This window comes from Hippopotamus amphibius, chromosome 15, assembly GCF_030028045.1.
Source record: "Hippopotamus amphibius kiboko isolate mHipAmp2 chromosome 15, mHipAmp2.hap2, whole genome shotgun sequence".
NCBI classification, from domain to species: domain Eukaryota; kingdom Metazoa; phylum Chordata; class Mammalia; order Artiodactyla; family Hippopotamidae; genus Hippopotamus; species Hippopotamus amphibius.
The window spans coordinates 40161515-40184791 of NC_080200.1; the positions used below are offsets into that span (position 1 = coordinate 40161515).

Consider the following 23277-nt stretch of genomic DNA (forward strand, 5'->3'; position numbering starts at 1 on the left):
ATGTATGGGCTTCTCAGTGAGGTGGCTTCTCTTTTTGTGGAGCACGGGCTCTAGGCACGTGGGCTTCAATAGTTGCATCATGTGGGCTCAGTAGTTGTGGCTCACGGGCTCTAGAGCAGATGCTCAGTAGTTGTGGCACATGGGCTTAGTTGCTCCACGGCATGTGGGGGACCAGGGCTTGAACCTGTGTCCCCTGCACTGGCAGGCGAATTCTTAGCCACTGCACCACCAGGGAAGTCCGATACCTGCTTTCCATTAACACAAAGAAGGCTGGGAATGTGAGCATTTGGCATTTGGGGGTTTTGGAGTGGGAGCTGTGCTCTACTTCCCACTAAGACTCATGTGGTCCACAATTCATTTAATGGCATCAGGAGACATGATTATCCTCCAGATGGTCACCCTCAAAAGATAAGTCATTTATATGCACATGTGCTTCTTGAACACATTCTTTTTAAGCTTTAACTAATCCTCAGGGATGCTGACAACCAAAAATTTACCTCTCCATTTATTAAAAAGAACTTCCTGCTGCCCTAAAATTATCTCTTTCAAATTTTTCAAAATCTACTAACTTTAGCATTTTCAGGCTTAGTGTACAGGGCAGGGAAAGGGTGTATGAGTTGCCTTAACCTTGCCATGCTGACACCAAGGCTGTTTCAAAATCATTTTAAGGTTAAAATACATGTTTTAAACTCTTTTAAAATAATTCTAAACTTACAGAAAAATTACAAAAATATGTATCCCTCCATTTGAAATCATCTCATGTTTCCTCATCCTTAGACAGAAGTTACATATTTTTAGCAAGAACACAACAGCAGTGATGCTATACCTTCTCATGCATCACATCAAGAGCCATACGATGTCAACAATGTCTTATTACAGGTGATGTGATCTTTAATCACTTGGTTAAGGTGGTGTCTACCAGGTTTCTCTGATGCAAAGTCACTACTGTTCCCTTTGTAGTTGGTCCCTTGTGAGGAAGTATCTTGAGATTACGTAAATATCCTCATTATGTAAATACCTCATCATACTGTTGCCCACTGATTTTAGCATCCGTGGATGATTCTTGCTTACAGTAGTTATCACTGTGGTGTTCGCCTCATGGTGACTTCTCATTTCTGTCATGCCCTCTACATTTATTCACTGGAATTCTCTTGTAAGAAATTATGTATGTATGTGCTTGTGCATGTGTGTGTGTGTATGTGTGTACACACACATTCCTGGATGTTTAATTTAGTCTATGGATTACAGTTCATAGACGTGTCCCAGATTTGAACATTAGGAGATCCTTCACTTTGGCTCCTGTGTCCTTTTGAAATGGCTCCATCATTTTTTCAAATATTGGGTTAGCCAAAGAGTTCATTTGGGATTTTCCGTAAGATGTTATGGAAAAGCCTGAACAAATTTTTTGGCCAACCCAACATATTTTAATCAAATTATCTCAACTTCAATTAATATCACTGGAAAACATATTTCACAATGAGCTCCTTTAGACTAATTTAACTCCTTTATCAATTATCTTTTGCAGCACAAATAAACCATTTCCACTTTCAGGGTTTTTTTTCTCCCTTTTCAATTTAATTTTACTGAAATAATTTTCACTGAGATTTATTTTTCCATTCAACTTCAAGCAAAAGATTTAATTTATCTATTCTTTAAAAATACACTGGATTTGATACACAGTTCTATCAAATCCAATTCTATGGAGTCAATATTACCGATGTAAATTTTGTGACAAACTTTTACAACTGAAGGTAGAGTTTCAAAGGTCCTTTATTCCAACTTATTCATTGTACAGAAAGAGAGGCTGAGGCATGGAGGGGCTTAGTGATTTACGCAGCTAATGCTGAAGCAGCAGTGGCATAAGACCTAACACAGTGCTCTTGCTCCATGCTAGTGTTGTGTTCTCCCCCACGCCCTATCAAAACCAGTGCACAGGGACACTGAGAAAATAACATCTTTAATAAGGTTGACTGTGCCATCTCTCTCAAGGATATGCGACCAGAAGGGAGATCACAATTAAACTTGGGCCAGAGGAGCTAAACATAGTGGTAATATGGGTACAGAGGCATAGGTCAAGGCACAGAAATTCAGTCAGCAGAAACAAGGAAATCAGGCTAGACAGTGGAGGAAAGAATCAGGTCTCAGTCAGGTTTTGGAAACAGAAATCCAGCCCCAGGCCAAAAGTTAGGGCATTTTTCAAAATATAGTGAAAGAGAGTAACGGACATGGATATTAGTAAATTACCCCTAAGAATTAGCAAATTCATTCATTTATTCAACTGAGTTGGATGTGGACTTCAGGGTTTTGTGACTTAACACATCCCAAACTGAACTCCTTATAGCCTTTCCTTTCCCTCCATTTCCTCAGGGAGACCTCCCTGCCCTATGGGTGGCATGGGTCTTCAGCTATCCAGTCAGTCACTCAGCCTTCACTCCTCATGCACAAACACTTAAAGTCATGTGACCATTTCTGATACACTTCTCCGGACTGGTCTCCATTCTCACTCCACAGACTTGGTTGAGTTCCTCATCCTCGCTCATTTGGGACTGGACTCACCTGAGACCTCTTAAGTGCCTCCCTTGCCTTAACTGTCTCTTGCTTTAATTTCCTCTGACCTTCCATATAGACAGCAAAGTGATTCTTCAAAAACTTAAATCTGATCATGCACTTCTCTTGATTATAGTCATTTACTGAAAGAGAAAAAATACGCCTCCTTCTCAAGATCGCTCCACTCCAATGCCACCAAGAGGGGCATGGCAAGCTATTGTGTGGGGGTAAAGCTACAGATTCTCTTTAAATAGCATATTCAATCTACCCACGATTTCTGTAACACACAGAGAACAGAAAGTAAAGCTCAGCAAATGTTCTTAGCTAGTTGAAAAGCACAGAATATGTATTGGTTTCAAAATATTAAAAAAGATACTCTCCCACAAGATAGAACAGAAGTATTTGGTCCAAGTCTACCTTTGTAAATGGGGAAACCCCATACAAACACACAATTGCTATCGAACCCTCCCTCTCTCTCTCACACACACACACACGCACACACACACACACCCCTACCTGTATCAATTTCAGATTTACACAGCAGGGTCACTTTCTCTAAGAACGTGGATTTAGGAATATAGCAGAGAATTTTTTATTTTTTGGCTTATATCTTATTAAACAAAGCACACAATTTATCAATATAAAAATAATAACTACCATGTATTTTGCTATAATTTTAAACTAGTATTTTACTGAAATGTCTAAAATATCTTTCCCTCTTTAAGATACACATTTTGGGCTTCCTAGGTGGCGCAGTGGTTAAGAATCCGCCTGCCAATGCAGAGGTCACGGGTTCGATCCCAGCTCCAGGAAGATCCCACATGCCATGGAGCAACTAAGCCCATGTGCCAAAAAAAAAAAAAGAAAAAGATACACATTTTATGTGTGAGAAAACATTCATGCCTCATGCAAGTATCTTTAGTATCTCCATATGTTTCAACTCATAGCACTTGGAAAGTCTGCTCTGCTACTAAATGGTTTATAGGCAAATCTTCCTTGGTTTAAAAATAAAACAGGAAAATATCATCTGGCTACTAGATCTAGTCAATGACAAAGAATTCCATTTAAGCTATGGCCATTTAAACTTAGCAAATTTTAACTGTATGCCATTTCTATAATCTTGATTCACTCTCAGTAATAAAATATATAAAGCATAAATATAGTAAACAATGATTTCCTGTAGTGAATAATGCACGATCACTTAATGGGTACAGTGTTTTTATGGGGTGATGAAAAGTTCTGAAATGAGAGAGGGACTTCCCTAGTGGTCCACTGGTTAAGAATCTGCCTTCCAGCGCAGGAGATGCGGGTTCCATCCCTGGTCAGGGAACTAAGATCCCACATGCCACAGGGCAACTAAGACCACGAGCCACAACTACTGAGCCTGCACACTCTAGAGTCCGCACGCCACAACTACTGAGCCCACGTGCTCTGGAGCCCATGTACCACAGCTAGAGAGACCCGCGTGCCGCAACGAAGCACCTGAGTGCTGCAACTAAATATTTTTAAAAACAAAACAATACCAAAAAAAACCAAAAAAAAAACCCAAACAAACTAGAGCTGGTGGTTGTACAACATTGTGAAACCACTAAACACCACTGAATTGTACATTTAAAAAAACTGTATGTCGTGTGAATTTTACCTCAATTTAAAAAGTATTTATAATTTTAAAATAAATCCATTTTTAACTAAGTAAACAATAAGGTGCTGTATAGACAAGGAAAGAATCATGAGAGAGGTATGCAAACAGATGAAGTTAGGGAAGCAGACTTAACTAGAGAAACTAGACTGGATTAGCACAGATGTTATTTCTAGGGGTGAACTACAGGAATCTGAGAGGTAGAGCCTTGCAAACTAATTTTGGCAGCATTTCAGGACACCAGCAACTGAGTATGTTCCAACTACAGGAGATTCTGGTGGTATTCCAGATGTCTTCAGGGGCTTAGGCAAAAATGCCAAGGCAGGGAAAGAATCTTTTGTATCCATCTTCCTACTGATCTAGATCTCTACAGCTCCCCTTCCTCTTCCTCACTATTCAAGTGCCTACTGTGTTTATTATGAGCTCTGGTGCCTCAATACCCCAAACCATTTCTTTTTCTTCTTCTTTAGTCAAAGCTTCTGTTTTTTAAGTGTAGGCTTTAACTATGGGTTTTTTTTTTTATTAATTAGTTAATTTATTTTATTGGTTGTGTTGAGTCTTCTTTGCTATGCGCGGGCTTTCTCTTTAGTTGCGGTGAGTGGGGGCTACTCTTCATTGTGGTGTGTGGACTCGTCGTTGCCGTGGCTTCTCTTGTTGCGGAGCACAGGCTCTAGGTGCGTGGGCTTCAGTAGCTGCAACACAAGAGCTCAATAGTTGTGGCTCACGGGCTCTAAAGCACAGGCTCAACAGTTGTGGCTCACGGGTTTAGTTGCTCCACGGCATGTGGGATCTTCAGGGATCGAACCCATGTCCCCTGCATTGGCAGGCGGATTCTCAACCACTGCGCCACCTAGGAAGCCCTAACTATGTTTTTTATTAGCCTTGCCTACCTTACCCTGTGAAGATCAAATTATACTGGGGACATGATTTAGAAGTGATTTGAAATCTCTCGATTCTAACTCATCAGTGGGTCATAAAATCAATTTAATGATTATGATCAGTATTTTTTAAAAATGAAATCAAATGGAATGAAAAAACATCAGACTGCGCTACACACTGCAAGATTAGGAACTGTTACGGTAAACTACTTCAGGGTGTGTGTGTATGTGTGTGTGTGTGTCTGTGCAAAGATATGTGTGTAGTCCATCACAATGTCAAACGTAATTTACTGTGGATAAAACGTACACAGCTTTACAAGACAAGGAAGTCCTTTCTCTATTATATGTTCTGACTGAGAAAGTATAAAAACTATTTTTTTCAGAATAAAAGTGTTACCACATGATGTACACAGCAACTGGCTCCCTGACCACCTGTCCCATGAGCATCTGTGTTTCCTACCCAGGGCAAAACATTTACAGCAAAAAGTCAAATTCTTTATCAGACAGTTTAGAGTGAGAATCCTTCTTTATAAATTAACTATAAATAAATTTGAGCAATAACTTTAAAAATACTTCTAAATTAAGATTTGATCCTTGCACTACTTGGTAGGATAGAGCTGAAAGCCGCAAAAACTCTGATATGGAACAAAACTGGTAAATATTTAAAATATTCTGAATTGCTGAGGTTTAACAGAATCTTGCAATGCTCTTTAATTTGGGTCTCACATTATAAAAATTAAAGTTTCTGAGAAGATTTAAGAAATGTGGTATGGCTTGGGTAATTAATAGAAGAAGGAAGACAGAAAAAGCAAAATAAAACAAAACAGGAAGAATCACTATAGCACCAAGAGTTTTGAAGCTCAAATCATTACCGGTTACATCACTTCTCCAGTTGCAGTGAATCAAAGAGTAAGTTAAAAGAGAATGCATGCAGACCAGAGAACTGTTTTACATTTCTGGCTCATACACTGTTTTCTGTATATAAAAGCACTACTAGTGGCTCTATTGAGTGAACATTTAACATTTACTATCTTGTTTATAATGGTTAAAACAGTAATGTTTGGCCTCGTCAGCTTACAAAATAAATCAGAGCTGTCCCGTAGCTGAGAAACATGGCTCAGGAAATATCTCTCCTAGAGAGAGGCATCCCTTATATAGGCTTTCTAGAGAGTATAGTCACCCTACAGAGAATCTGACCATTTTAGACAACATAACAGCCCTATCTAGACAACTGCAAAGGGCTTTGCTTTGTGCTATAGAAAACACTAAAAATCTTTTGTTTTTCTTTTAACAATTAGGGAGCATTTACTCCATATTGTCGCTTGATACAAGATAATAATAAAAAGTAAAATCAGCTGTTCAAAATTAACTAAAATAACATAAAATCAAGGCAGGTTTTCATGCAATCCAAATTCTCAACTCTCAAATAGCCTACTTATTAGAAAATCAGGCATCATGAAAGGAAATGATCAAATGTGTTTTATGGAAACATTTTCCAAATTATCTGTATTATACCACTATACAACTATTTTAAAAGGCATTAGTTAAAATACTGTGAAAAAAATTACCTTTACATTAAATTTTACTCATTTGTCAATTCTAGTTTCAAAAAATCTTCAGAATCCTCCAGCATCACCACCCTCGTCCAAGAAATAACCTGGACGTCTGCGACAGCCAGCCCTCACCAGTCTCCTTAGCCTCCACCTTTCTCCCCCTGTAGTTATTCTCTGTGCAGAGAATAACTGCATGGAGAGTGATTCTTTAAAAAAAAGTATACCTTAGACAATGTCATTCTTCTCCTAATAGCTGTCTAATGGGTTCCCATTACCCTCAGAAGAGTGTTCAAACTCCTTTACGCAGCCTCCAAGGCCCTACTTGACCTGATATCCTCTTACCCCAGCCTTTCCCCACTTCTCATTCACTCTTTCCTAGAAAGGAAGGTAGTTTATTAATCTGATCGTCAGTGTGGGAAGAATTAACTGAGAGTGCTTGGCTCAGCTCTCTCCTTTCCTTCCTGGGGGCCAGCTGCCCTTAGGGGGTAATTATCCTCTGCATCTTCATGCTCTGAGTCTTCCTGGGGCCAGCCTGGCTGGGCAAATCTATTCACTCCAGGAGTTAGTCAACAGGTACTTTTGGCTTTCATCCTCCCTCACCATCTGTAACAAAGATGGACTCTGGCCTTCACCTGTCACGCTTTAGTGATTAGTCTTATTTCTTAATTTGTCTAGAACCCATGTAGGGAGAAGGGATATTAATTATTAGGGCTACCCAAAATCCCAATATACTGAAACAAACACATATGCAAGGTACACACACCTTATATGTGAGTATAGAAAAGAATCTAGAAATGTTCATCTCTGGGTAGTATAGTTATAGGTGACTTATTTTCTTCATATGCTTTTCTACTTTAGATGAATATTTTTATAATTAACTATGGATTACTTTTTTAAATCAGAAAAAATTAACCAAAATAAACTTTTTTTGGGGACAATTAAAGAGGTTACTGGGACCAAGTTTTCAGAGGAAATTAGGAGCTACGTTTTGGATACACATCTAATAAAATTAAAAACAGAGTTACAAAATGACTGTCTCCAATCATGATTATAAAAATGCGGATAAAAATGTCTTACCATTTTTACAGACATTTCATAATTGCTTTCACTTTACTATTTGGCTAAATTCAAGTTACCCAGTAGTGACAAAAATTACATCACTCTCTTGAATCTACACAGCCCCTCGGGTCTATTTATTCAATATTTTGAAAATATAAGACTATCCTAACTGCTTAGTTATGATGTGTATACGTTTGACTCAGTAACTGCAGCTCTTATATTTTAAACTGGAGGCTTTTGGTTCATGACTGACTTCCTTTTTTTTCCCCTAAATATCAACACACATTCATAAATATTCATGTAAGTTTTCTGCTATCACATTCAGGGAAGATTCTTCTGTTTTTACTCACAAGTTAAAATGTTTTAAAAATACTTACAAGATGCCTTAGAGGACTGGGGCAGGGAGGGTGGGGTGGAATCGAGGGGGGGGCGTCAAGGAAGGGAGGGAATATGGGGATATGTGTATAAAAACAGTTGATTGAACCTGGTGTACCCCCAAAAAAAATAAAATAAAATAATAATAAAAATACTTACAAATCTTTGTAAGTAAATTCTATGTTAATTTTAATTTTACCTCAGTCTTCCCTGAGCAACTCTGACTGGTATCTAAACCTAAGAATTTTATCACATGTTATTTTTATCAGTTACATTTTTTCCTTCTATATGTTAATGTCTATGCACTGAGGTACTGCATAAGTTTTGGCTCTTGAAGGACACTGCACAAGGTCTAGATTTCAAAATTAAAGTATGAAAGCAAGGATATTTTGGATACAATTTAAATATCTAGGGTGCAGATAAATTAAACCATTGAAAGTTAATTCAACAAATACCTATATATGCTTTGCATATCAGTGGATCCAAAGGTAAGGAAGGAAAAAAATCCTTGCCTACAAAGAGTGCATGACAGTGACACACAAACTTTTTTGTCCTTAGTCAACTTAGGGTACAAGTTTACCTACTTCATCTACTCCCATTTCCAAGAGAACACAGGGTTTAAAGTTCTACTGTAGATACAGTTTTGAGAAGATGATAATCCATTTTAACAATAAGAGTAAGGATCATTTACCTCTTAAACAGCTTTATCAAAGCATAACTTAATACCATAAAATTCACCCATTTTAAGTGTGCAATTCAACAATTTTCAGTAAATTTATGGAGTTGTGCAACCACCCCCAGAATCTAGTTTAAGAATATCTCCATCAGGATCATTCATTTCTGAACCATAAAGCAGTGCAACATAGCAATTAGGAGTACAGCTTTTACTGCAGACTGCCTGGCTCCACCACTTACTAGCCGCATGACCTTGACAAGCTGTTAAACCTTTCTCTGCGGTGCTTTGGTTTTCTCATCTAAGATATTTGGGGGACTTCCCTGGTGGCGAAGTGTTTAAGACTCTGCACTCCCAATGCAGGAGGCCCGGGTCCCGATCCCTGGTCAGGGAACTAGATTCCACATGCATGCCTCAACTGAGAGTTCGCGTGCCACAACTAAGGAGCCTGCATGCTGCAACTAGGACCCAGTGCAACCCAGTAAATAAATAAATAAATATTTAAAAATAAAATAAAATATTTGGTACCTCACACTGTTGTTCTCAGGGTCAAATGAATTAACATACATACAAAGCACTTAAAACAGTAGCTCACACAAAGTAAGTGTTCAATAAATATTAGCTATTATTAATATCATACACTTTAAAATCTATTCATTAGAAAACAATAGGCTAAAAATACTACTGATGCAAATAAGCACAGTTCCACACTGAAGGCTAAATCCGTAACCTATAACAACACATTCATTTGATAACAATGAAACTCCATTAACAGTAATTTAAAATTTGAAAACAAGAATAACAGCAACTGAAAACGAAATCAGTCCAAGATAAAACCTGTGATGCTCTGATAGCATTCATTAACCCACTTAATCAACAAACTTTAATTGGGAGTACATACTCTGTGTCATGTTCTTAGGCACAGGGAAATAGCAAATAAGAAAAAAATTCCCTGACCTTATGAAGCTTAGGGGGAGACAAAATGAATGAGAAGGCAAATGAAAAATAAAACAAAATAACTACACAGTGTTAAGTGCTATAATGACAATAAAACAAGGCAATGGGACAGAGAAATGGGAGCAGGAGAAAGCCCACAGAGTAGTACTGCTCTAGTCAGTAGTCTAGTCTGGCTCCAGAACCAGCCTCCTTAATCTAAATTCTCAACTACCACATGGTTTTATGGTTCTTTGAGATGAGATTATTAAATATAGAATTTTTTTCTTGAAATAGTCTTCTGTTTCCTACACTGTCTCTCTCTCTCCCCTCTGAGATTGCTCTAGTCTCTGTATTTCTTGTTAGAGGATTTCTTCCAAATGTCTGGTGATCCCTATCTATTCATTAATATGTAAGAGTAAGGTACTGAAAAGCTAGTTGGAAAACACTATGTCAGGGGTCAAAACCTTCTTCGGTAAAGGGTCAGACAGTAAATATTTTAGGCTTTGAGGTCCATAAAGTTTGTTGTAACTACTCAGCTCTGCTACTGTAGTGCAAAAGCAGCCATAGATAATACAAAAATGAATGAGCAAGGATGTTCTAATTAAACTTTATTCATGGACACTTAAATTTGAATTTCATATCATTTTCAAGTGTCACAAAATATTTTTCTTATTTTGATATTTTTATAAACCATTGTGGTAGACAATGTCCCCCAAAGATTTCCACCTCCTAATCCCTGGAACCTGGGAATCGTTATCTTTCCTGCCAAAGGGGAATTAAGATTTCAAACTGAATTAATGTCGATAATCAACTGATCTTAAAATAGGGCAATTACTGACGGAGATACAAGGTAAGCACAAGGGTCTTTAAAAGTGGAAGAGGTAGGCGGAAGAGAAGTTCCTGGTTTTTCTGACGTGCAGAGGACTCAACTCACGACGGCTGGCCTTAAAGACGGACGAGGGGGCTAAGAGCCAAGGAACGTGTGCAGCTTCTAGAAGCTGGAAAGGGCAAGGAGATGGATTCTCCCCTGAGGCCTCCAAAAGAGAATACAGTCCTGCCAACACCTGGATTTTTAGTGCAATGAGACGTCTAACCTGCATACGTATAAGATAAGAAGTCTGTGTTGTTTTAAGCCACTAAGTTTTTGGCAACCACAGGAAAGCAATACAATCATTTAAAAATGTAAAAACCATTCTTCGCTTGCAGGTCATACAAAAACAGGTGGTGGGCTAGATCTGGCACACGGGCCATAGTTTGCTGACCCCTGGTATAAGCACTCGTGCCAGACCGCCTTGAGCTGGATCCCACTTCTGCCACTTACTAACCGTAATTTTGGGTAGGCAATGCAACTTCTGTTTGTCTTGGTTTCCTCGCCTGTAAAATAACGTAGTAATACTACTTCTATTACAGGACTGTTGTAAGGATTAAATAAAATATTACATGTAAAGTACTTAAAATACTGCCTGACTCACAGTAAGTACTCAGTAAATGCTATAACAACAACAACAATAATAACAGAGGAGGAGGAGATGAAACGCAGCTCTATATGAAGATTTCCACTTATCTCAGCTTTGCTTGGAGTACAAAGTCTCTCTGACAGATCTACCCTAAAAGTAATTCTTTAGTCTTGGGTGGCGGTGAGGGGGAGGTGAGAGAAGAGCAGTAATCTGGTCACACAGGGTAGGGAGGGAACTGCAGGATAAGCCAGTTCATCTTTTATAGGCTTTCCCCAGCACAGCCAAGGTTTCAGCTTTCTCTAGTTGGCCAAGTCAGTTACTATTCACGCACCTGGTGTTTAGCTTCCAAAAGTGCCTTGACTTCTCTTTTCTGCTGTCACTTCCTTTCTAATTCTCTTTGTCTGTAAGGGTTTATGCTTTTTAAAATGCCTTTTCTGTCATTTTAGTGGGGTTTCAGGAGGGAACAAAACTGAATGAATGTGTTTAACTTACCATATTTAACTGGAAGTCTTAAATTCAATTATTTTTCCTGCCCTCAAAAAACAAGGATAACAATTATCTACATTTAAAAGAAAAACTTTTAACGTAGTTTTTTCAAAGCCAGTATATTCTCATTTTTATAAATGTTGCTTCCAAAAATATGTGACATTTTACAAAAGCATTATAAGTAAAACTTTAAAGCTTTCATTAACATAATTGAGAAGTTAGAACTTCAGGGACTACAAGTAATTTCACACAGATTTGATGGTTTATTTGTGTTTTGAATCAATGACTTTTTTTCTGAAAATTGAATTTTGAAAAATATACATGTTAAAAATGCTATAGAATAAGTTGTATGTCATATGTTTTCTCTTGAATATTTATTTTAAAAGGAATTATAGTTGTGGGAAGGAGGGAATATGGGGATATATGTATAAATACAGCTGATTCACTTTGTTGTACAGCAAAAACTGGCACAACAGTGTAAAGCAATTATATTCCAATAAAGAGCTTAAGAAAAAAATAAAAGGAATTATAATTCATATCTACTGAAGCACACTAACCAATGGATACATAAAGTTCTTATTTCCTGATGATGGTTGTATTTCTATACACTGAATGACTGGCTCTAGCAGGGATCAACATTCTTTTCTTCCTAAACCATACTTTGTCACCAAAGCACCTGTTACACTCAAATTCATGACACTTACACAGCCATGTTTAACCTGAGGTCTATGTTCACCATTCTACAAAAACTATAAATCTCCCAGGAGCTAAAAAAGAAAGGAGGAAGAAAACCAACAGGTATTAAAACCTGCCATGTGCAAGTCCTATTCTGGGTGCTTTCAATACATTATTTAATATAACCCTCAAAATAACCAGACAAGGTGGGGATCATGCCCTCATTTCATGAGCAAGGAAAACGAGGGTGTAGAGAGCTTAGGAAACTCAGGACCAATGGACAGAAAGTCCCAAGTAATGTACAGTGTAACTGTATGTCTCAGGTGTCATTTACAAAATGTGCTATTGAACTACATGGTAGATTTTTAGCTATTCATATACATTTTCTAAACTCCAAGTATTAGGCCTAATGAAAAGACAAAAATCTATATTTGAATTTTTAACATGACTCTTTACGTTTTTTACAGAGACACCATACTTTTTTACAGAGACACCATACTTTTTTCCTCAAAGGAAGATATCAGAATCAGTTTCTAAATCATTTGATTTTTTTTAATTGTTTAAAAAATGCCACTTTTTCCTCTATAATATACTTCTCTCCCAACAGTAGTCAATATTTCACTGCTTTAACTTGAACAACTAATATTAGGTAAAAGCAGTGAATTATTAAGTGATTAATCTTTGCAAAAAGAAAGGAAAAGACACCTTTCTGTCATGTCTCATTCTCAGTGAGATGGTAGGTACTCAAAAATACCAGGTAAGAGGTTCCTGATCTAGACAGATAGCTAGATAGATGGACAGATATAGAGCTATGGAGAAAAGTATAGAAGGATACATACCAGGTAATTTACAAGCATCATGGGGTAGAGATAGGCTAATGAGAGTAGAGAGACAATTAATAAAATAATAGTAATAATAATAATTTTTGAAGAGTATATAGTTCATATTTGTAAAATTATGATTCCATTTAAATAAAGAAGTTTTGAAAAAATCCATTTAGAGCTATATCTATTATTACAAGGTTGTCCATGTTATACTCTCAAATAAAAAAAGCAAATTGTAAATTCTCTATTATAAAAACAAAATGTTTTACTCTGTGTCTGTGTCTAATATATTAATAAAGGGAAAGGTATAGAAGGCCATAAATCATAAATTAACGTGGGTTATCTGAAGGTGATTGGAGACACTTAAAGATTTGTGGAACAGTGGATGCTACTACTGGTGACTTTATTTCCTGTATTCTTTCTCCTTCATACCTGTTTCTTACTCACCAGGGGCTTATTTGAACAGAAGCTTATCTCCCGGTGTGATCACTAGTCCTTGCCCCAGCTTTCCCTGAACCATATCAACCATTCTCTAGCATGGTTGGGAGAATGTGGGCACTGATCAACCACTGAGCTGGAGAAAAGTCTCTGCAGTGTCTCACAGGCTTGACGCTTTCCTGGTAAGGGGTTGTAGTGTGTGGTCATGTTCCTAAAAGGGACAGCCCCAGAATCTGCAATCTTTGTTGCAGGCCAAAGGAGCAGTAGGAGGCAGTCAGGTGGAGAGTGGGTCAAGTTGCTGGTAGTACCATACTGCCAAATCAAACTCCAAATATTATTCCCTCCCATCACCTCTGTCTACGCAAAGCAAAAGTCCATGAATATGATGGGTCCTCATTTTCCTGCCAAAATCTTAGTCTACAAATAGTGATTGCAATACAAGGGAGTACAGCATGTTATTTTAGTAAAGAATCTAGCATATTGTAGATTCTTGACAGATATTAAAGAGCACTAACATTGCTTTCAGCAAAATATGTCCAAAGAATTCGGTAGGTGTTTTTTTTATGAACAGAACTCGTCATTGGGTATTCATAAGACTATACAAGCTAGAATATTTTAAAAGCTAGACATTACTTGAGAGAGACATGAAAGGGCTTTTAAAAACCCATCTATGTTAACAGAGACTGTGTGTTTCTACATTGTTAAGGATACATCAAAAATTACCTCATTATCTCCCTCCTTTCCCCTCTCTCATATCTCTATCTCATTATGTTTTCATACAAGGATAGTTCTTCTTTAGTTTTTTTTAATTATTTTTTTGGGGGTACACCAGGTTCAATCATCTGTTTTTATACACATATCCCCGTATTCCCTCCCTTCCTTGACTCCCCCCACCTTGAGTCCCCCCCACCCTCCCCGCCCCAGTCCTCTAAGGCATCTTCCACAGCAAGGATAGTTCTTGATGCTACTATTTTTTAATGACATCTAAGAAATAAACTGACAATGTCAATAAACAAGTAAAATAATAGTACAGTATGTCAGATGATGATCGGCACTATGGAAGACAATAAGAGGGATAGAGAGTGCCACCGCTAGGGTGAAGGTTGCAATTGTATATAGTGTGGTGTCGGGGAAGGCCTTGCTGAGAAGAGAACATTTGGGCAAAGTAACGAAAGGGGTGAGGGGGGCAGGGAAAGTCATGTGAACACCTAAGAGAAGAATGTTGGAGGCTGAAGGGTTCAGCATATGCAAAGGCCCTGAGTCAGAGGGCATGCTGTTACCTCTCCAAAGTAATCTCCCCATATCCTGCACCTCCCTCACTTTACTCCAACCAAGCACTGGCCTCCTTGCTGTTGTTCAGATACCTGTTGGTGAATGGGGAGTGAGGGAGCAAGGGGGCAGTGCAGACCTGCAGAAGCTCCTCTAAAGCGGCCTTCCTCTCAGATTTAAAGCCAGCCCAGCATCATATGACTGAGAGGGATGTTGGGCAAACAAAAACTCCTCTCAAGCAACAATGTTCAACAGAACTTTCTGCAACGATGAGAATGTTCTCTATCTGCGCTGTCCAATAAGTAGCTAGTATGACTGAGGAACTGAAATTTTAATTGTATTTTAATTATTTTAAATTGAAATAGTCAAATGTGGCTAGTGACTATGATGCTAGCCAGCAAAACTCCAGAATAAAGATAGGTCTTCAGAACACAGGAATTTATCAGTGATAGACACTTCACTTCTAAGAAAAGAAATACATTTCATTTAATTTGCTGAAGTGCAAGCTGGTCTAATGAGAATTCTATGATTAAATACAGCAATTTATGGCAATGATAGCTTTACTTAATCGTCACAAAACAATTGTATTAACCATTATTTCCCATGTAATTCTTTGGCTACTGTGTAGAAACAACTACTGTTATTAGGCTCTCTTAACTCCGCTTTAGTGTTTCCTTGTAGATGATTTATTATTGCTGAAGTAAGTTAAGACATTTTTTAAATCTATTTTTAAATCAAACTGTGTTTCCTGATAGCAAGATTTTTCCTCTCAATTTGATTTTTCTTGGTGACACACACACACACAAATTTAAAAATATGAATGAAATATAATGAATAAGATGTGGTATAATAAGCGCTACATTCATGTGTTATTAAATTCTAACTCAACAGAATCAAAGACTGTGATTAGAAGAATGGCTTAAAAGATTTTGGGGGGGGGGGGCGGGGGAACTGGCATTCAAATAGCTCTGTTTTCCACAACATGGGAAACAAAAGATATACTAATTATTTCAAGAGATATGCAAGGCCAATCTTTAAAAACTATACTCAACTTTATCAAAATATATAGTTCCTAAGAAAAGGCACATATATGTGTGTGTGTGTATATATATACACACACATACACACACATATACATGTATACACCAAACACAACACTACTAAAGCTAGAGAAGAAAATTTCATGTTTAAATCAACAGCACCCAGAGACGATGAAAGCCAGTTACTAAAAAATTTATTGCTTGGTTAAAACTCAGTTTACAATTCAAAGGATTTTTAAAATCTCTGAGCTGTTATGAAGCTTTATGGGGTTTATAGTGGAGATGAAAACAGAAATAAAAAGATCTGACAAACAGAAAATGCCAAAGATATTTCCAGCATTATCAACATAGATTCCTTTTTCCCTATCATTACTTTTTACCTTATTCCAAGAAAACTACTTGAACTCATCTGCCTGAAAAGACAACTGTTTCCTGGGGCCCCTTTTCAAAATTTAAGTGTCTGATGGGCAATTTTATTTGAAAGAATATTATTTTTATAATTGTTAGAAAGCATGAGAATGTAAGCTCTGTGAAGGCAGGAATTTTGGATAATCTACAGTATTTCCGGTGCCCAGAATATTGCCTGCATATAGTACAGACTTAATAAATATTTATTGCATTAATAACTTGACCAGCACTTTTTATTAAGATAACCAATTTGTATTATAACATTAGTGTAGATTTTCATTTCAACACTGGTAATCTAGAATCATTCCATTTAAAAATTCTTATTTTACCATCTATACATACAACAAAGCCCTTTTCAAAGCCTACTGGTAATTCACAGAATTAGCCAAAGGCTATTCATTATTTATTCATTATTTCTGCAGTTATAGAATTCTATGATCCCTTCCAATTCCAAAATTTATTTATTTTAATAATGACCTAAAACTAAAAAGAAAAAAAAATCTGAAACCTATTCAAACGGAATGTCAAGGAATGTTAAAACAAAATATTATTTAAATTACTACGGAAGTAATTGCATAACAACCGATGGGTCGTCCTGGTTATTTCATGGTTTTCTCAAATCTTTTAAATGGTATTTTCTAGCTCTCTGCTAAGTCTTGTTTTATATTACTGTCAAATCCTTCACTTTCAAAATCAAGTATATTGAGAGGTCACATAATAAACTGCACTATGCTTTTTAAATTTTATACCAAAAGACTTAGTTAATTTTAAAAACAAAACCTAATACGCATTGGAAAATACTGAGCTGGAATGTTTGCTAAAATGCTGTTTACTGCAAAAGTCCCAATGTTTTATCAACTAACACTGAAGTTTAAATTAGGGCTAAACTCAGGAAATTGACCTTCATAATATTTTAACATGATGTTTGTCTTTATAAGGTGGTTTTCTTCTAAAAACAGAGGACTTAAATGTCCTTTACTTACAGTCATATTTCGGTCCCAGATCTGTATGCTTCCATTCTGGCAGGCAGCTGCTATGAGGTTTCCATCTCTGCTATATGTGCACGTGGTGGGAATTACTTTTTTACCCTGCATCGTCCGTGGTTTAAACACACTTTTTTGCTTCTTTGGGTTTTCAACTTCCCATGTCCTCACAGTCCTAAAAAAAAATGAGATTTTCATTTATAAAAAAGAAATGATTTTAAAATACAAGAGTTCACAAAGACTGCTTTACCTTTTAAGCATATAAATGTAATTAATGTTTCTTGATTTATTTTTAATATTTAATTTTAATGTACTTAAATATTTTAAATAAAATGTGCATCATAAAACATTCTCCACATATAAATGAGGTTACCCACTGAAATAAACTCAACCATCCAAATTGTGCTGTCATGAAATCAAATAGCAAGTGGCAAATTCTACTTCAAATCTGTCAGAGTTCTTAGTTCTAACCCTCTAAAGCAGCAGCTTCCAAACAATTCTGACTACACACTCTGATCAGTAAAACTGTTCAACATAATATACCCCCTACATACACACATTAATTTCTAAATTACATGTGTTAAATGTATCATTACATAACACACACCAGAAAACACACTGAAAAAAACTGGTCACTAAAAAAGAATGATGTCCTGCTCTAGGACCCAGGCAGACATCTCATGTCTTTGGGGAAGGCTGCCTGTTTCAAGTTTCCACCAAGTAACAAGTAATAACAGTCTATAGCAGGGGCAGGGACAGAATGAATGCCCCTGTGCTCACAGTCCCAGGCAAGGGAAGATTACCACTGAGGGAGGCTAGAACAAAATATATATGAGGAAAAAAACCCAAAACATATACAAAACCAAAGACCAGCAACTTCTTGACAGAAATTATCCAAGCTAAACCACTACAGAACAACATCTCTAAAATGCTGAAAGGAAAGAAAAAAAAAGTCAATCTAATATTCCATAGCCAGAGAAAATATATTTCAAAATAAGGTGAAATCAAGACTTTTTCAAATGAACAAGAGCTTAGGTAATTCATTTCCATCTGATACGTACTGCAAGAAATGTTAAAGGAAATTCTTCAGAAAGAACAAATATGACACAAATGGAAATATGAATCTACACTAAGAAATGAAGAGCGCTACATATGGTAAAAATGAGGGTAAATGTAAGAGACATTAAATGCAAAGCATTTAAAATGTTTAGATCTCTTTAAAAGATAAATGGCGATAAAGCAAAAATAATAACATATTGTGAGGTTTGTAACATATGTTCAAATAAAAGGTATGACAAAAATAGCACAAAGATTGGGAGGGAGGAATGAAAGTAAACAGTTTTATAGTATATTTGAAATGGTAAAATATTATTTGAATAGAGACTTTGCTATATTAAAGATGTATATTACCAACTGAAGCAATCGCTAACACATTTTTTATAATGAACAATAATGGGAAAAATAGAAACCAAAAATTAATCCCATCAAAAACAGGAAAATATAATCTAAAAGAAAAATGAGATAAATGTAAAACAAATACCAATATGGTAGGTTTAAATCCAACCTCATCAATAACTACATTAGTTGGAAATGGGACTAAAAACTCTAATTAAAAGGAAAAGACTGTTAGATTGGATTAGATGAAAGCAAAATTCAGCAGATTCTGTATTAAAAAACACAAAAAAACCTTTAAATATAAAGACTTAACCATCCAATAATAAAAGGATGGGAAAAAAGATGTGCCACAATGTAATCAAAAGAAAGCTACAGTAATTATATTAATGTCAAAGTGGACTTCAAAACAAGAAATAAAACTAGAGACAGGGATATGGGGATATATGTATAAATACAGCTGATTCACTTTGTTGTATAGCAAAACTGGCACAACAGTGTAAAGCAATTATATTCCAATAAAGAGCTTAAAAAAAAAAAAAACTAGAGACAGAGAGGAAAATTTCATAACAATAGTCAAATGCTCAAGAAGACATAACAATTGTAAATGCATATGTTCCTTATAACAGAACTTCAAAATGTGAAAGCAAACAATAGAAATAAAAGAAGAAATACCAAATCCATACTTAACAGCTGTACACTTCAACACTCCTCTCTCAACAACTAATAGATCAAGTAGACCTTCCCCCACGCCCCCCCCCAAAATCAGTAAGGCTACGGAAGACCTCAAAAACTCTACCAAACAAGTTGAGCTAATTAACATTTATATAACACTTCACCCAACAACAGCTAGATGTGCATTCTTTTATACACTGAACAATCACCAAGATAAACCACATTCTGGACCATTAAAACAAATCTAAACATACTAAAACAAATCTAAACATTCCCTAGTGGCACAGCAGTAAAGAATCCGTCTGCCAGTGCAGGGGACATGGGTTCGATCCCTGGTCCGGGAAGATCCCACATGCCACAGAGCAACTAAACCTGTGTGCCACAACTACTGAAGCCCGCGAGCCTAGAGCCCATGCTCCGCAACAAGGGAAGCCACGGCAATGAGAAGCATGTGCACCACAATGAAGAGTAGCCCCCATTTGCTGCAACTACAGAAACACCATGCACAGAAACGAAGACCCAATGCAGCCAAAAAAAACCCCCAAAAAACCAAAACCAAACCACCACTAAAATGATAGAATCGTACAAAGTATCTACACTGTCCAAAAAATAAAAGTAAATAAATTATCAATAACAGAAATGTATCTGGAAATATATCGTTTCCAAAACATTTAGAAATTAGTAAACACAAATCTAAATAATCCATGAGTCAAAGAGAAAAATCACAAGGGATATTAGACAACACTCAAAAAACATGAAAATACAATATATCAAAATTCATGGTATTCAACTAAGGTTGAGCACAGAGGAAAAATCTAGCATTAGCTATATAGGTTAGAAAAAAAGAAAGGCCTTAAATCAATGACCTAAAATTCAAACTAGAAAAAGGAGAGAATATTAAATCCAAAGCTAGCAGAAAGAAAGAAATGAGAATACAAATGAATAAAATACAAAACAGAAAACCAGTAGAGAAATCAAAAGTTGGTTATTTAAGAAGATCAATTAAAATTAATTAATTTCTAGCTGGAAAAATTAAAAAACAGAAACTGGAGACATCAAATATGAATATCTTGAATGAAAGAGAAGATACCACTACAGAGCTTAACAACATTGAAAGAATAATAAGGAAATTTTATGAACAAATTCATAGAAATAAATTTGATAATTTAGACCAAATAGACAAATTTCCTTAGAAGACAAAATACCAAAGCTCACGCAATAAGAAATAAATAACTAGAATATTCCTATATGATTTTAAACTAAGTACATAGTTTAAAATCTTCCCACTAAGGATGATTTCACTGTTGAATTCTACCAAACATTTAAGAAAGAAATAATATCTTAAGAAAGAAAAGTTCACCTACTGAATGGGAAAAGAGATTTGCAAAGATGTATCTGATAAGAGGCTAATATCCAAAATATACAAAAAAGTCATACAACTCAACACTGAAAAAACAAAGAACCTAATTAAAAAATGGGCAAAGGATCTGAATAGACATTTTTCCAAAGAAAACATATAGATGGCCAACAGGCAAAGATGCTGAACATCAGGGAAATGTAAATCAAAGCTACAATGAGATATCTCACACCTGTCAGAATGACTATTATCAAAAGGACAACAAATAACAAGTTTTGGCAAGGATGTGAGGAAAAAAGGAACTCTTGTGCACTGTCAGTGGGAATATAAATTGGTACAGTCACTATGGAAAACAGTATGGAGATTCCTTAAAAAAGTAAAATCAGAACTACCATATAATCCGGCAATTCTACTCCTGGGTATTTATCCGAAGAAAGAGAAAACACTAATTTAAAAAGATATATGCACCCATATGTTCACTGCAGCATTATTTACAATTGCCAAGATATGGAAGCAACCCAAATGCCCATCAATGGATGAATGGATAAAGAAGATATGATGTGTACGTACACACACACACACACACACACACACACACACACACATTGGAACATTACTCAGCCATAAAAAAGAATGAAATCTTGCCATTTGTGACAATATGAACGGACCTAGAGGGTACTATGCTAAGTGAAATAAGTTAGACAGAGAAAGACAAACACAGTATGATTTCATTTACGTGAAATGCTACTTAAAAAACAAAACAAATAAACAAAGCTAACAAACATAACAAAACAGAAACAGAGTCATAGATACAGAGAACAAACAGGTGACTGCCAGAGGGGAGGAGGTGGGAGTAAGAGAGAAACAGATGAAGGAGATTAAGAGATACAAACTTCCTAAATCAGAAAGAGAAAGACAAATACCATACACTATCACTTACATGTGGAATCTAAAATATGACATAAATGAACTTACCTACAAAACAGAAACACACTTACAGACACAGACAACAGACTTGTGGTTGTCACTGGGATGATGGATTGGGAGTTTGGGATTAGCAGATGCAAACTATTATACAGAGGATGGATAAACAACAAGGTCCTACTGTTTAGCACAGGGAATTATAGTCAATATCCTGTGATAAACCATAATGGAAAAGAATATGAAAAAGAACATATATATGTATATGTATAACTGAATCACTTTGCTGTATAGCAAAAATTAAAACATTGTAAATCAACTATACTTCGATAAAATAAATTAAAAAAATTTTTAAGATACAAACTTCCAACTGCAAAATAAATGAGTCACAAGTGTGAAATGTACAGTCTGGAGAAAACAGTCAATAATTATGTAATATCTTTGTATGACGACAGATGGTAACTAGACTAACACAGTGATCATTTTGAAATGTATAGTGATATTAAATCACTATGTTGTGTAACAGGAACTAACATAGTGTAGCAAATTATACTTCAAAAATAACCTCATAGGGGCTTCCTAGGTGGCGCAGTGGTTAAGAATCCACCTGACAATGCAGAGGTCACGGGTTCAATCCCAGCTCCAGGAAGATCCCACATGCCACAGAGCAACTAAGCCCGTGTGCCAAAAAATAAAAAAATGCAAAAAAAAAAAAAAAAAAGCAAAAATAACCTCATAGAAAACCATAATCCAAAAAGAAACATGTACCATAATGTTCATTGCAGCACTATTTACAATAGCCAGGACATGGAAGAAACCTAAATGCCTATCAACAGAAGAAGATGTGGCACATATACACAATGGAATATTACTCAGCCATAAAAAGGAATGAAATGGAGCTATATGTAATGAGGTGGATAGAACTAGAGTCTGTCATACAGAGTGAAGTAAGCCAGAAAGAGAAAAACAAATACCGCACACTAACTCATATATACAGAATCTAAAAAAAAAAAAAAAAAAAATGGTACTGATAACCCCAGTGACAGGGCAACAATAAGGATGCAGATGCAGAGAATGGACTGGAGGACACGGGGCTGGGGGTGAAGGGGAAGCTGAGACAAAGTGAGAGAGTAGCACTGACATATATACACTATCAACTGTAAAAGAGACAGCTGGTGGGAAGCTGCTGTATAACAAAGGGAGATCAACTCGATGATGGGTGATGCCTTAGAGGGCCAGGACAGGAAGGGTGGGAGGGAGTCATGGGAGGGAGGGGATATGGGGATATATGTATAAATACAGCTGATTCACTTTGGTGTACCACAAAAGCTGGTACAAGAGTATAAAGCAAATATATTCCAATAAAGAGCTTAATAATAAAAAAAGAACATGTTTAGTTTGGATAGCAAACTTTATAAACTACACAGTATCTAAGATAATAAAAATTACGCAGAAACTCAAAAAAAAAAATAATAACCTCACAGAATAAGATCAGACCTGTGGTTACCAGAGGTGGCGGCAGGAGTGGAGAGACTGGATGAAGGCCGTCAAAAGGTACAAACTTCCAGTTATAAGATAAATAAGTACTAGGAATGCAATGTACAACATGATAAATACAATTAACACTGGTTGTTTTTTTTTTCTTTTCATCTTTATTGGAGTATAATAGCTTTACACTGTTGTGCCAGTTTC

General features: G+C 36.3%; 1 protein-coding gene across 2 annotated transcripts in view; it reads right to left on the reverse strand.

The window, feature by feature from the left end:
• Positions 1–23277, reverse strand: part of WDR70 (WD repeat domain 70) — a 282841-nt gene that overhangs the window by 85694 nt on the left and 173870 nt on the right. For both annotated transcript variants that reach the window (XM_057708918.1, XM_057708919.1), the window contains exon 10: positions 17241–17415. In XM_057708918.1, coding sequence (XP_057564901.1) covers positions 17241–17415 — 175 coding nt within the window. The remainder of the gene's footprint in view (positions 1–17240; positions 17416–23277) is intronic.